We start from the raw sequence: 14,765 nt of genomic DNA on the forward strand, positions 1-14,765 counted from the left end.
GCGCGCGCATGTTCATGTGTGTGTGCGTGCACGTGCCCGCCTGTATATTCGTCTGTGCATGTGTGCGCGCACCCGTATGTTCGTCCGTGTGTGCGCACACATGCACACCCTGAGGTAGATCATTTGTTGTTAAGTAAAGGTATTAAGGGTTATGGGCCAAAGGAGTCAGGCCACCCATCAGCCATGATCTCATTGAATGTCAGACAGGCTTGAGGGACTGAGTGGCCTGCTTTTGTTCCTCTGTGTGTCTTTGTGTATGTGTTCACATCATTCAGTGTGGGATTGATCCTAGCTGATCTTCACACCATTAAATACTTTAATGTGTATTTGTTTTTAACTTGTTGCTGACAATTTTTGATAAAAGACAGGATTCTTATAATGGTTTATTTTTCCTCTCTGCACAGCTCTCCTGTCATCGTGGTGCGAGGATTTAGGGCGGCTCCTGTTACTTCGCCACCAGAAGAGTCGTCAGAACGACACCCCTGGTAAACTGCCCATGCAGCCGCCAATGAACCCTATGAGCACTATGAAACCAACACTCCCTCCTGGGCCCCACAGGTCAGTCACCATAAATCTGACTCCCTTTCTCCCTCAGTCTGCAGGCAGAGTGTTTGTACCCAATGCAAAAATGGTTGTGGTGATGCATCTGTATGTGTGCAGTTAGACCCATTTCTGTGAGAATCAGCCCCTGTTCACAGCACTGTGGTTAGTCTTCAGTCAGAACCAAGTGCCCCTCACTGAAAACAGCAAGGCAGATCCAGTTCTCACTCTGTCCTTACTCAATTATGCAATAATCTCACTGTTAATCCTGCAGAGAATTACAGATCTTTAAAACGATGAATCAATGTACATTCCGAGAATTGAAAGCAAGGACCACTCCCACTCAAAAGCAGTTGCTAATGCAGTCATTTCAGGTCTGTGAAAATACCGACTTTCCACAGAAGGGGGAGGCGGATCAGGGAACGATGGGCCAGTGTTCAGTTTGTAGGTCAAGCGTTATTATGTTCTGTACAACTCTCTTACCTTTTGCAGACTGCAACACACTAACCAGAAATGCAACAGAGGTGTAGGCTGTTGTTGAAACTGGGTGCCATTGCCCTGATGGTTAAGAAACAAGTACAAATCTACCACCCAAGGAGAAACAACAGTGAGCTGCTTCTCAAACACTTTCCACAACAAAGATTTGTGATTGGAGTTTTGAAAGTTAATACTTAAGACTGTGCAAACATTGCCTGGACTATGAGTGATCTGATATCTGGAGCCCAGAGTGATCTGCCGATCTCTGGGACTGTTGGTGATCTATCTCCGATGATCTGCTGTCTAAGATTGTTAGTGATCTGTCAATCTCCAGAACTATTAGTGATCTGGTGATCCACTGTGATCTGAGAACGTTTGTGATCTGCTGATCTGAGGCTGTCAGTGACCTTCTGATTGCTGTGATCAGTTGTGGATTCAACAGTGATCTGATGTGGATCTCACCAGTGATTGTGAAGTTGGCGTGACTTGGGCACAGGTGAAAAGGAAGTTTGGCACTATTACTTTGTGTGTGTGTGTGGCCAGATTCTGCTCAGTCGTGAAAATTGCAGATTTTTTTTAGGAGACAGTGCAGGTTGTGGCAAGGGAGTTTACTGCTGTGTACAGAAAATAAGGCAATAATGTTAGTTTGCTTCAACTCAGCATTCTGCAGTGGTGCACCTATTTCTGCCTATTTTAACCATAGACAGAATGTATAAGATATAATATCCATTAACAGAGATATTGTTCAGGATAGCTTTTCTGAGATGTTAAATTTTAAAGCAACATTATTTTGGAAAATAGAATTGCTGCTGTAAATGAGGTGGGTGAATCTATTAACCTTTTATTTGTGAAACTGGCAAAGCTTATTGAATGGAAGGTTGTCACCAACCTCCTGGTTTTTGGAGCTACTTATGAAAAGTGCTTCCCGTTATTACTATTCAGGATGACACATCTGTGGGTTCATCAAGTCTTACAGAATTGTCTTTTTATTCAACTGTTGAATGCACGAAATAACAGACCATTTCAACCCCGCTTTTGTCCTGGTCGCTCTACGTTTGTACCTCTTAACAGTTAAGAAGCCATCGTCAAACACTAAAAAAGTCTCCCCATGCTCTGAGGAGGACACACCTCGTGTGTTGGAACAGAGTGAGTCAATTACAGCCAAATTCACAGGAGTGGAGGTGCCTGATTTTAACCTTGACACCTTCTGAGGTAGCAAATCACAATTCAGTGAGTTATCCTCTCCTCACTATCCAGGGCTGCACCAATATAATTAACACATCCCTGAAATATGTCACCTTCTTGTCCACTGGTTCGACTTCATTGTCCCTTTGTAGGGTGCAGCTGGCCACCACTTCTGATGACTGTAAGACATTGGAGCAGAATTAGGCCATTTGGCCCATCGGGTCTGCTCTACCATTTGCTCGTGGCTGATGTATTTCTCAACCCCATTCTCCTGCCTTCTCCCCATAATCCTTGTTCTCCTTACCAATCAAGAGCCCATCTACCTCTATCTTAAAACACTCAATGACTTGGCCTCCACAGCCTGCTGCAGCACCGAACTGCACAGAGTCACCACCCTTTGACTGAAGACATTCCTCCTGATCTCAGTTTGAAAGTGTTGTCCCTTCTGGCTGAGGCTGTGCCCTCTGGTCTTAGTTTCTCTTACTCGTGGAAACATTTCTTCCACATCCTCTCTGTTGAGGCCTATCAGTATTCTGCAAGTTTCAGTCAGTCCCCCACAACACCTCCGCCACCACCACCAACCCCGTCCCCCCATCCCCCTCCCCCAATCGTTCTAAATTTCATCAAATACAGACCCAGAATTCTCAACCGCTCCTCATATGACAGGCCCTTCATCCCCAGGATCATTGGTAAACTTGTGATGCTGTGGCTTGTTACTAGCAATGAGTCAGGGAGTTTACTTTGAGCAGGGGCTGGATCAGAACTAGGGGTGTTTTGTTGACACTTGTGGCAGAGAAGAGGGTCAAGCCACAGACAACATCCTGTCAACTAAACAATAGTCTGCCCATTGGTCACCAGCCTTGACTGGTTGGTCACCAGCCTTGACTGGTTTCACGTGGAGCATGAAGGATGAAAAAAGGGTGGCTGAACTACTAACTCAGTCAGTGCAGTAGACAGTATGCAGACCTTCACTTGAGTACAGTTCACTGATGCACAGGGAAGACATTTAAACACCAGACGCTATAGAGGGAAGGACCATTGGGCTAATTCCTCGTGTCAACATGATCAGTTGGTGCAATTCGGTTATTTTAGCCTGGAAAGCAGGCATCTGAGAGCTCAGCTCATGGAAGTGTGTTAAGATAAATGAACCCTGGAAATGGTGAATCCAGACATTGAGATAGATAATTACCCTTTATCTCATCAAATGCTGGCATAAGCAGAATGGGCTGAATAGCATACTCCTGTTCCTATTGTCCTCTAACTGGTTCAAAGTAGGAAATCATACATGTAGAACAGATACCATGAAATTCTTTATCACATGAAGAGTAATCAATGCATAGAATGATCTTCCAGGAGGTCTAAATTCTGGAATCTACCAAGAACCAATTGAATGGGGGATATCAGGCTGTTTCTGGATTCCTGAACAAAGAATGGCTGAATCATCTTCTACTTCCATAGCCTTGTCAGTTTGTGATCCAATATAACTGTTAGTGTATTTAACTGTTACTTAAGAACAGATGTGTCTTTACAAGCATTAATAATGTTACTAATAACCAGCTTTCTCTTTGCAAGACAATGTGAAGATTGCCCTGAGTAATTTGCTTATCTACATGTCTTGCTTCATGGGCAAGTCCAGCAAACATCAAAGTGTTAAAAGTTTTTGAGGAAGCCAGCCATTTCCTACTATTTATTTTTAACTTGACCTTTACAAGGATCTACCAATGTGTGGAAATAGTCTTCAGTAAAAAATCTCCAATTCACCTCCGGCAATGCCAACATGACAAGCTCAGAACAGCTTGCTCAAACTCTTTAGCCTACCCATTCACTTCAAGGGCTATCTTTAAGCAAGTTTGAATCTCAGATCCGTTGGTACAATGGTGGAAAATGGTTGAGGGTTGAGTGGTCAATTATAACATGTAGTAATTGCTTCTGTTTCTCTCTCTCACATTCTCATGCAGTGATGGGTCATTCACCTATGACCCTGTTCCTTGGCAGCAAAATACGAGTCAACCACCAGGGTCGTTGTCTGTAGTTACAACTGTGTGGGGAGTCACCAATACATCACAAAGCCAGGTAACGTGAGTTCTGTAATGTATCTTCACTGTGCATGTGCCACAATCTGAGGCAATCATTGAGGCGATCCTCAACGCAAATAAATTAAACTCTTCTAAAGTCATTTGTAACGATTGTTTGCAATGCAATCGCCTTAAGTTGTGGCAGCCCAGAAGTCTAAAGACATCCGAAAACAAACCACAAACTTCTAATTACAGAATGAGGCATACGCATCGAGAAAGCCGTGGGTTTGACCTGCTGGTCTGCTAAATTAGCTATTCTCAGCTAGGTTAGCTCTCAGAGCTCCAGCATTGGTTTGAGAGCTCCCAAAAATCATTTGAAATTCCTCTCTTGCCCCACCCAGTGTTGGAAGAACATTTTAGTGGGTACTAGGCAAGGACAAAATCAGGGCCGCTCTGAAGTTCAGTAGCCTGCCAATGCTCATTGTATCAGAGCACACGTGAAGACTGACCACTTGCACACAGTTCTGGAGGACGTCATTCAGAGTCAAACCCCAGCAGGACTACAGTAGGAAACTGAGTTTTATACTTAGAATAAAAGAATTTACACCTTAGCAGCTGCTCAATTATTGAAGGACAATTAAGATATGGAAGAGCAATATTTAGGATTCACTAGAATGATAGCTGAGATAAGAAGTTATGATTGTTAGGAAAGAGTCAAAAAGGTAGCTTTCTTCCAGTGGAACAGGGAAGACTAAGGTGGATAAAGACCAAAAGAACTGCGGATGCTGTAAGTCGGGAACAAAAACAAGTTGCTGGAAAAGCTCAGCAGGTACGGCAGCATTTGTGAAGAAAAAATCAGAGTTAACGTTTCGGGTCCGTTCTGAAGACTAAGGTGAAGGTAGCCAATAGGGATTTTCAAAACCGAGTTATTGCTGGAAGAATGAAGCTTGAAGAAACCTTTCCCTGAGCAAATATATTTGAAGGGGATACTTTATCAGTGGAGTGATAGACACTGACATCGTTTTATAGAGTACTGCATTTGGAAAGGAAAAATATGAAATGAAGTGGGACAGCACAAATATTTCCAGTAGAAAAACCAGCACAGGGACAACAGACTTGACTCTGTGCTGAAATTCTTTGATTCAATGAGACTCTGACTTTGGGACAGGAAATTGGGGTGGAGTCAGGGGTGAGAGTTGCTTCAGCACCCATCCTGCCCTTTTAACTCTATTGGACGAATTATTGGTCATGATCCAAGCTGGCACATTGCACTAAGTGAGCCTTGAGGAATAAAGGCTGCCCATTGGACGTGTGCTCACGTTTTGAAAGCTGCTTCACCTCTGGCGAGTTCTTTAGTTTGGGAGAATGATCGGAACAAGAGAAGCCAGAATTAAGCTGATCACAGTATACATCTCTACAGGAGTTAGGTTTTGGTATCTTGTTGAGAAGCTGAGGAATGACAGTGTGGAATATGCTCTTGTTCTTTCTTTCATGAGATGTGGGTGACACAGGCAGGGCCAGCATTTATTGATCATCACTGACTGAGCTCGAACTGTGGGGCTCGCCTCACATTTGAGACCCAACCACATTGCTGTGGGTCTGGAGTCACATGCAGGCTAGGCCAGGTCAGGACGGCAGATATCCTTCTCAAATGTTCATGAGTGAACCAGGTGGGACTTTACAACAATTCATGGCAGTTACCATGGTAACCGTCATTATGGCTACCTTTCAATTCCAGATTTATTAATTCTGATCCATGGTGGGATTTGAACCCATATCACCAGATCATTAGCCTGAGCCTCTAGTCAAGTGACATTGCTGTAAAACAGCCGTTCTCCCTCTGTGTTAACATCTTGCTCAGAATCTCACCGTTTCTCTATCTCATTTCCCAGTGCTTTTTAATACAGTTCCTTTCTCTTTCTGCAAGCAGGTGCTGGGAAATCCAATGGCAAATGCCAGTAACCCCATGACTCCAGGAGGCAACCCAATGGGCTCAGGGATGTCGGCGAACAACCCCGGGATTAACTCGCCTCAATTTGCCAGTCAGCAGCAGCAATTTTCGGCCAGCAAGGGTGGCTCCAACCAAGCCTACATGCAGCAGGGCATGTACGGCCGACCAAACTACCCTGGAAGTGGCAACTTTGGGAGCAGGTAAAAGTCCATATCACGTAGCTGCCTGAACACAAGGGGGACTGTGTGTTCCTCCAGAATCCTAGAAAAACACACACAATACTGAACTGGCAAAGTGCCAAAGCCAATGGTCATTATTCAAACTTGTCCATTGGAGACAAATAGAGATGGCTCATGCTAGCTCAGTTGATGACACTGGAATCATTTGTATCTATGCTTTTGGCCGTCCCAATTGGTATAATTTTCACACATCCCATTGCCACTCTTCAATTTTCCTTTTTTATTTTCTCTTAGTTTTATTTGGAAGCTTTAGTGAGAACAGCCATTTATGGCCTAATAATCTATTCATTTCTCTGTCTGACTGAATAACCTTCCACAACTATGAGGCCAACAAGAGACTTATTTTTTCAGACCACCCAGTGTAGACCAAATGCGCACCTTGTCCCAGGGATGTTTCTTATCGATCTTTTTTTCTTGCCTTTATATATTAAGGCAGCAAATTCTTCATTCACTATTTCCATATGTATAGAACTGACTTATAGAGTCATACAGCAGAGACACAGACCCTTCAGTCCAATCAGTCCATGCTGAACATAATCCCAAACTAAACTAGTCCTACCTGCCTGTTCCTGGCCCATATCCCTCCAAACCTTTCCAATTTGCATACTTACTAAGTGGCTTTTAAATGTTGTAAACTGTGCCCACATTCACCACTTCCTTTGATCTTCTACTTCCTGCCTGTCTCCCCAGGTAACATCACATCCTGTAGCTAAGGAGACCGTTCCTATGTCACTAGGAACTGGAAAGTACACAGTCCAGTCTAACTCTTCATGCCCTCCTTCCAAGGTCAAGCTGATCTTCACTTACCACCTCTTCATGCTTGTGGCGAGAAGGGAGACCTAACCTCAACCCTTTCCCTTTGTGTAGAGCCTGGCACATCCCCAACACATTTAATCACCATTTAAAGAGGCTCATTCATTTGAGGCTTGTGGCTTCTGCCAGAATCTTTGTTGCCTTTGAAACTACAGATAGAAGTTGCATTGTCAATGCGTCCGGTAGCTTCCATGTTGTTACTGTAAATGATGCCAACAGGGGCGCTGCTTGTTTTCATCTCTCTTTCAGTTACCCCGGTGGTCCCAATGCCCCTGGCTCCATGGGCATTCCTCCACACAGCAGGCCGCCAACAGATTTCACTCAACCAGCAGCGGCAGCGGCAGCAGCAGCGGTTGCAGCCGCCGCAGCTACGGCAACAGCAACTGCGACTGCGACCGTGGCCGCCCTGCAAGAGAAGCAGAACCAGGAGATGAACCAGTACGGCCCGGTAAGGCTCCGTCTCCATCGCTTAACAACCTCCTCGTGTCCACTGCTCATTCATCTGTTAGTCCACCCTGTAATGGTCTTGGCAGAGTTACTGGGTGTGACCGAGAAGGTGCCTTGGCGCTTTGAGAAGCTGGTTTTGGTCAGATTGGTGAAAGAAAGAGTCTGCATTTACATAGCACCATCCAAAACTACAGGACATTTCATTAGCACTTTACAGTCAATACTTTTGAGTCGTAGTCACTTCAGGGGAGACTCCTTTATCCAAAGAGTGGTTAGAATCTGGAACTAGCTGCCATCAATGTTTTCGTGTAGAGGTTAGATACGTGCATGAAGCAGAAAGCTAGGTCTTTCTAAATTCAGCCATGGGATATGTGCTATTACTGTGCATTCTAATTGCCCTGAGAAGGCCGCGGTAATTTGTGCCGTAAGTAAAAATGAATGGTTTCTAGGTCATTTCCTATTGCTTTGAGTCTAGAGCCTCACATAGGTTGGGCCAGATAAGGACAACAGTTTGCCTTCATTAAGGGCATTAGATGGGATTATTCCAACTAGCTTCTTATTTCCAATTTATTTAATTCCTTTTGGTTTTATTTCTGATTTATTGCAATTCCCATCTCCTGATCGTCAATCCAGGCTGCCATGTTACTGGTCCAGTAATGTAACCACTATGCCACATCTTGTTTGTTTTCTTTCATATTCATTCTCAGGATGAGGGTGTTGCTGGCCATGCCAGCATTTATTATCCATCCCTAACTGCCCAGAGGGCTGATGAGAGTCTCCCACTTTGCTGTTGGTCTAGATTGAGATGAAGGCCAGGCCAGGTAAGGATAGCAGATTTCCTCCCCTGAAAGACATTGGTGAACCAGATGGGTTTCTTTTCCCAACAACTGACAATGGATTCAAGGTCATCATTAGACTCTTAATTCCAGATATTTATTGAATTCAAATTCCACCATCTACCATGGTGGGATTTGAACCCGGGTCCCCAGAAAATTACTTGAGTCTCTAGATTAGCAGTCCAGTGATAATGCCACTGGCTATCGCCTCCCTAAGCACGGGGTTAGATGAGGGGGGATGGCAGAGAAGGCCTGGAGGGGACATAAACACCAGCATTGACCTGTCGGGCTGACTGTTTGCACATTTTGTAATAGTGTTGTCGTGTTGGAAACTCAGCAGCCAAATGGCACTGCACGACCAGATCAATTACGAGGTAGTCTTGAATTTTATCTGATCTTGAAGGGCCTTGTCTGAGAGAGACAGCATCTCTAGCACTGTAGCATTCCAGCTGTCAGCAGAGGATGTGTCCTCAAGGGTTCTGGAGTGAGGGTTTAGCACCACCATTCAGCCAAGTGGTGCTACCTACTGAGCCACTGCTGATGGGGGTGAGAGCGCGGCTTGATTCTGAACTCGGGAGGCACGGGAGGTAGCATGACACCACGCATCATGCATGGGTCACCCATTGCCCATTAAACAGCCCAGAACTGCAGGGATGAATCCGGCACTTCATTCACACAGTCAGAGAGTGGCACAGCAGGGGATGGACCGCAGCTCTTTCATAAAATGCTAATTAGGAATGCATGAGTGTCATTGAAAGAAAATATATCAACAAAAGTGCTCTGTTTCAAAGGCGATAAATGTCACATTTTTAATAAAAGTAAAGGAAAATGATCAAATTAATGGATAGTGGTGTGTCTGGCACTGCTCTCCAGTTCACCTAGTGCCCACTGCTTGTGGAAGGCCTCAAATGGGCAGATCCCATACGTTGCCTCATCAGGGGCAAATTGTGCGATGCCAGTGTTGGCACTCATACGCAGGATCGTAGCCATCGTGCCAATACACATTAGCTTCACCACACGTTAATTCTAAACTGAGTATTTTTTCCTCCACCACTTCCGCTTCCCCAGGCTCGCTTGTGTTTGTGTTCTGAAGCATCTTTCTCAAGGCTGTTTCTCCTTTTTGCAGATGGGCCCAGCCCAGGCTTACAACAATCAGTTCATGAATCAACAGGGAGCACGGGGCCCCTCATCTATGCAGGGCAACATGAACCCAGGAGGGATGGGAGGTGGCATGACCCCGTCCAGCATGAGCGGACCCCCCATGCCCATCAACCAGCCCAGACCTCCAGGGATGAATCCGGTGTTTGCGTCCCACAACCAGAGAGTGTCACAGCAGGGCTATCCAGGCCCACGGCCATCGCAGCCAATGCCTGTGCAGGGAGTGAAAAGACCCTATCCGGGCGAGGTGAGCAAAGCTAAGGTACAGGCCTGATGAGCAACAGGCATTTTGTTTCTGTGTTCAATTCCAGAAAGCCATGTAGTGAAGGATAGAACTGAAGTCTGATCATTCTAGTCCTTATAAGGTTTAATTTAGCAAGACTCATTATAACCACTCTTCTCCAAACTCAAGATCCACGTTTTTCAGTCTGTTTATGCCAATTTAAATAAAACCAAAACAAGCTACATTAAAATGTCACAGCCCTTTAGGGATCACTGTAACAAAAGTCAAAACTCTAATTTAAAAATTTCAATCTTGTGCAATAGTGGTGCTCACTGACTGCAGTGGCCTGAAGTGTACCATTGGACTATTTAATTTTAATCAACTTGTTTGAACATGTTATGGCACAGCTACATAGCCACCTCGCATCCCGAGATGGGACTTGAACCCAGACCTTCTGATCCAGGGGTAAGGACACTACAACCATACAAGACCCTTCTTTCAATAGGAGCACAAGTGGAACCCCTGATAGTGACAACCATCTGAATAGAGTTACAAACTTAGTAATAGGCAGCATTACCAGCTGTTGTGCCGCAGTGATACTGTCCCTGCCCTTGAGCTAGGAGGCCTGGGTTCAAGTTCCACCCTGCCCCAGTGATGTGTAATAACATGTCCGAACAGGTTGATTAGAAAATATTTGGAATTTGGGGACCAAGCTGCTCACTCTCTTTTCCTACCTCAGCCCCACCTTTGATGGTCTGCATTACCCTTCAGGGAATTTGCATGTAATTTAATGAGTTGGAAAACACGGATGATTTCATAGTGGTGGTTAATAGGTGGAAATATTGGTGGTGGGAAAAGCCATTCCGGTTGTGTATGATAGCACTTCCAGATACAAAAGAAAAATAGACAATGCTAGAGCGCTTGCGGAGCAGTGGTAGTGTCCCTACCTCTGAGCCAGGAGGTCTGGGTTCCCACTTGCACCAGTGGTGTGTAAGAACATAGAATCCCTACAGTGCAAATAGAGGCCATTCGGCCCATCGAGTATGCGCCGACCTTCCGACCACCCAAACCCACAAACCAGTGCTCTGTATTTAGCATGGCCAATCCACCTAACCTGCACACCTTTCGACTGTGGGAAGAAACCAGAACACCCAGAGGAAACCCATGCAGACACGGGGAGAACATGCAAGCTCTACACAGACACTTGCCAGAGGTTAGAATCAAACTCGGAGCCCTGCTGTTTCACAGCGACAGGGACAATCACTATGCCACCCATAATCTCTGAAGAGATTGATTAAAAATATCTGGACAACATAATGAACCAGTGATACAGAATTTCAAAAACATTATTAATATATGAATTTGAATTAGTTGTGTTTGTATTTGTTAATGCTTAACATTTGTTATTTTGTCTAATTAAAATGTTCCATGAATTTGTTGATGACTAGATCTTATGAGTAATCCTGTTTATCCACTTTCACCTTCCACTTGAATTTTTTAGTTTCTTGCCTGCACTTACTCTGCTGTCTGCTGTATCTTGTAATTGCAATATTTGCCCCATTTCAGACATTGCCAACACCACTAAGTTTAGGGGTTTACGAGCCCCATGTTTTCAAGAAGGAGTTAGGTGTAGTACTTAGGACTAAAAGGATCAAACGATATGGGGAGAAAGCAGGAACAAGGTTGGATGATCAGCCATTACCATGTTGAATGGTGGACCAGGCTTTAAGGGCTTAATAGCCTACTCCTGCTCCTATTTACTGTGTTTCTATGATCCATTCTGATGTTGTGTAGGGGGCAACCAGCATCTTGACACCATTGCATTTGCCTCAGGATCCAGCTTTCAGCTTTGACTTCCTTTAGCTTGACCTAAACTAGCCAGATCTCCATGACTTTGTGTTTAGCACCTCTTGTGGAAGCAATACAAGTAGATTTGTGTTTTGCAGCCAAGTTATGGAGCACAGCAGTATGGACCAAGCAGCCAGTTTGCCAATCAGCCTGGCCAGTACCCAACAGGCAACCCTCAAAGGCCCATCACATCACCCAGTTACCCTGGCCAGAGGCTGCCTGGCCAACAGAGTACAGGCCAGTATCCTCCACCTCCAGTGAACATGGCTCAGTACTACAAGGCAAGTGCACATCTTACTGATTTTCTATTGGGTGTATCTTGACCTGAATTGCCTATTCCTCAGATGAGCTGAATTGACTGTTGACTGCAATTCTTTTGTTTTTTCACATCCTGTCCCCCTCCCCTCACTGCAACAGGCAGAGCAGTTTAATGGACAAAACAACAGTTTTGCTGGAAGTGGCTATACCTACAGTCAAAGTAGTCTGAATGGGGTAAGTCCTCGAGGGGGAGAATATTTCTCTGTTGCTTGTTACATGGAACTTCTGAAATTCAGCAACCTGCCTAACACATTAGTATTTGTATTTAGTTTCTCCCCTTTCACAACAGGACAATGTTTTCGCTGCTTCTTTCCTGTAGAGTTTTGGTACAAAGCAGTCTTGAGTGGTTGGGGAGCAAGGATACCACTGTAAATGGAGCCACTTCAGGGGGAACATGATATTTTGGTTTTTTATCTTGTGGTTGAAGGTTAGCGTGCCTGTCTGTATTTTGGTAACACCTGATGAGGCAAACTCCCCAGGCCTTTACCTCTGTTGTTATTAGAAATGGGGAAGGGGCAAAATCAGGCAGAAATCCCCTCTCCCCACCCCAAGTGATTCTTTCTGCAAGTGTCACTGGTGCGGGTTGTTGGTGAAAGCAGGATTGGAATGTCCTCTCTCAGTCACAAAAAAACTTATGCTGGCTCATTAGATGCTCTGATTTTAACCACATGCAATGGAAACCAGTCTGGAGTTGAAGGGAGTTTATTTAAATGGAGAACAATTGACCCCAGTGTTTCCCCGCTGCCTTTTTGGAGTGTCCGTAAAGAGTGCATATTCATATCAGTCTGCTAAATCTAGTCGAAGGACTGAATAGCAGAGCAGGGTAGGTTGCCCAAGAGGCCAGAACAGTCAGAAAGGGGCTTGTAAGCCAGAAGATGACTGGACCAGTTTTTTAATTTGTTTACATTTGGGCAGAGGTGCTCCCCTGTGCCCCATGAGGAAGCCATGAGCCGTTTGTTCTTTTTTAAACCTTTGACCTCCTGCTTGTCTTACTTGTCGGGGAGCACACCCACAGATGTTAGGCTTCCTATGATCTTCCCCTTCCAACCGGGGCTAGGATTCTGTGAAGATTGTGGACCTAACCAGACCTCCATGTCCTGAGTGCACAGTCCACTTTGAACTCGGGTGCGCACCACGTTCCCCTTCACCCCCATCATGTGAGAGACTGCAAGTCTCTGACTTCTATAAGACGTGTGAAGAAATGTCCGTGGGATAAGAGACAATGGCGGCTGGAAGCTGGGAAGTATTCCAGGAAAAACAAACCCTTTCAGTCAAAGAAAAAAATGAGGGGCAACTGTAGCAGGGAGTGGATTGGGGCTGAGGGGTGAGGGGGTTGCTAGAGAGGAGTGTAATTTACTTTAAAGGCTCCTTTCCCACCCCCTCTACTCCCATCACCCTTTCAGTAGAAGCTGGGAGATTATTTTTCCTTCAATGTAACACTACTTGCCTCAAAAACATTTGTTACAGCAACAGGTTTGAAAAGCTATCTAAAGCTTAAAGATGGCTGAAAATGCTAAATCACATTTTACTTTTGCACTTTCGGGTACTTGCTGTTTTTCAAGAACCTAAGTCAAAAATTTTACAAACTGATTACCCACATCTTTCTTGATTTTCATACTGAATTCGGCCGGATTGACTTGGGATATTCCCGATTGGAATTTTGATGAAGAGCTGCGAAATGCTGGCCACTGAGAATTGCAGTAAACAGCAAGCTGTGTCAGTCCAGCCTCTCCCCATTCTTTGTAGGTCCCATCACATATCACCACGACTCCCATTTAAAAGCATGTTTAATGCATATAAATGATAATCAGTCGTGATGGGTCAAACTCACTATTTCTTTTCTCATTACAATTTTACTTTCATCTGGTAGGTTGCATGTTTATATGAGAGTGAACTAACAGTTTTCTATGGATGCTAACTGACAATATTTTGAGCTCTGCATGTTTATGTAAGCATCCCACTGTATCACTTGGGAGCATATTTGTCCCATGGTTTGTTAAAACCTGCAGGTAGGTACAAAGTGCCTCTGTCCTGGTTATTTTTTTTGTAATATTTCCTGTTGATCACTGTTGGTAGTGTTTTGATTTAACGTTTTGCATGCCATTGTTGCATCTGTCCTCTGGCACGTTTCATTCATTAACTGGAGTTCCACTGTGGGGACCAGCCTTGTAAATGAATCCATCACTTAACTGGGTGTCACTGTTCTCTGGTGACTTAGATGGTGGTTTGAGCAATTGTGAATCAAAAATGAACTGTAAACCAATGGAGAGGGGAAGGATAGAATTGAAAGAGGAGACAGATAACGCTGTATCTGTTCCATAATTGTTGGTCTTTCATACTTAATTGCTTTGTATGCGTTGGACTTTTACTCCTAGATATGTGTCATTCTTACTAAAAATTGTCTTAGTTTGTGCTTAGTTCACAGTATTTTTGATATTTATTTGGGTCTAGTTGTATTTCTGGTACTTTTTGCACCACAGTTAAAATTCTCTGAATTTAATCCTTCTATCTTGGTGGGCCCCATAGTTCAGATGCCAGATTCATAGTCATCCCTTTTTCAATTGAGGCACAGTTTTCTCTTTGCACCCAATTCCAGCATTTCTAGTCTCCGAGCTCCCACATCATTAGTGCCAAATCCTTGGGAGGTAAACTGCCATTCCAGGAGCACGTTTCCAAAACAACCTTCCAACTTAATATATGGGAATGCACCATTGA

General features: G+C 44.4%; 1 protein-coding gene across 18 annotated transcripts in view; it reads left to right on the forward strand.

The window, feature by feature from the left end:
- The window catches only part of zmiz1a (zinc finger, MIZ-type containing 1a), a 257,416-nt gene that overhangs the window by 212,349 nt on the left and 30,302 nt on the right, over window positions 1–14,765 (forward strand). For 11 of the 18 annotated variants that reach the window (XM_048616226.1, XM_048616236.1, XM_048616233.1 and 8 more), the window contains 7 exons: window positions 405–558; window positions 4,161–4,275; window positions 6,145–6,368; window positions 7,470–7,668; window positions 9,630–9,923; window positions 11,831–12,013; window positions 12,150–12,224. In XM_048616226.1, the coding sequence (XP_048472183.1) occupies window positions 405–558; window positions 4,161–4,275; window positions 6,145–6,368; window positions 7,470–7,668; window positions 9,630–9,923; window positions 11,831–12,013; window positions 12,150–12,224 (1,244 nt within the window). The remainder of the gene's footprint in view (window positions 1–404; window positions 559–4,160; window positions 4,276–6,144; window positions 6,369–7,469; window positions 7,669–9,629; window positions 9,924–11,830; window positions 12,014–12,149; window positions 12,225–14,765) is intronic. The other 7 variants (XM_048616232.1, XM_048616244.1, XM_048616241.1 and 4 more) reach the window with 3 other exon arrangements.

This window comes from Rhincodon typus, chromosome 34 (genome assembly GCF_021869965.1).
Source record: "Rhincodon typus isolate 14 chromosome 34, sRhiTyp1.1, whole genome shotgun sequence".
NCBI lineage: Eukaryota > Metazoa > Chordata > Chondrichthyes > Orectolobiformes > Rhincodontidae > Rhincodon > Rhincodon typus.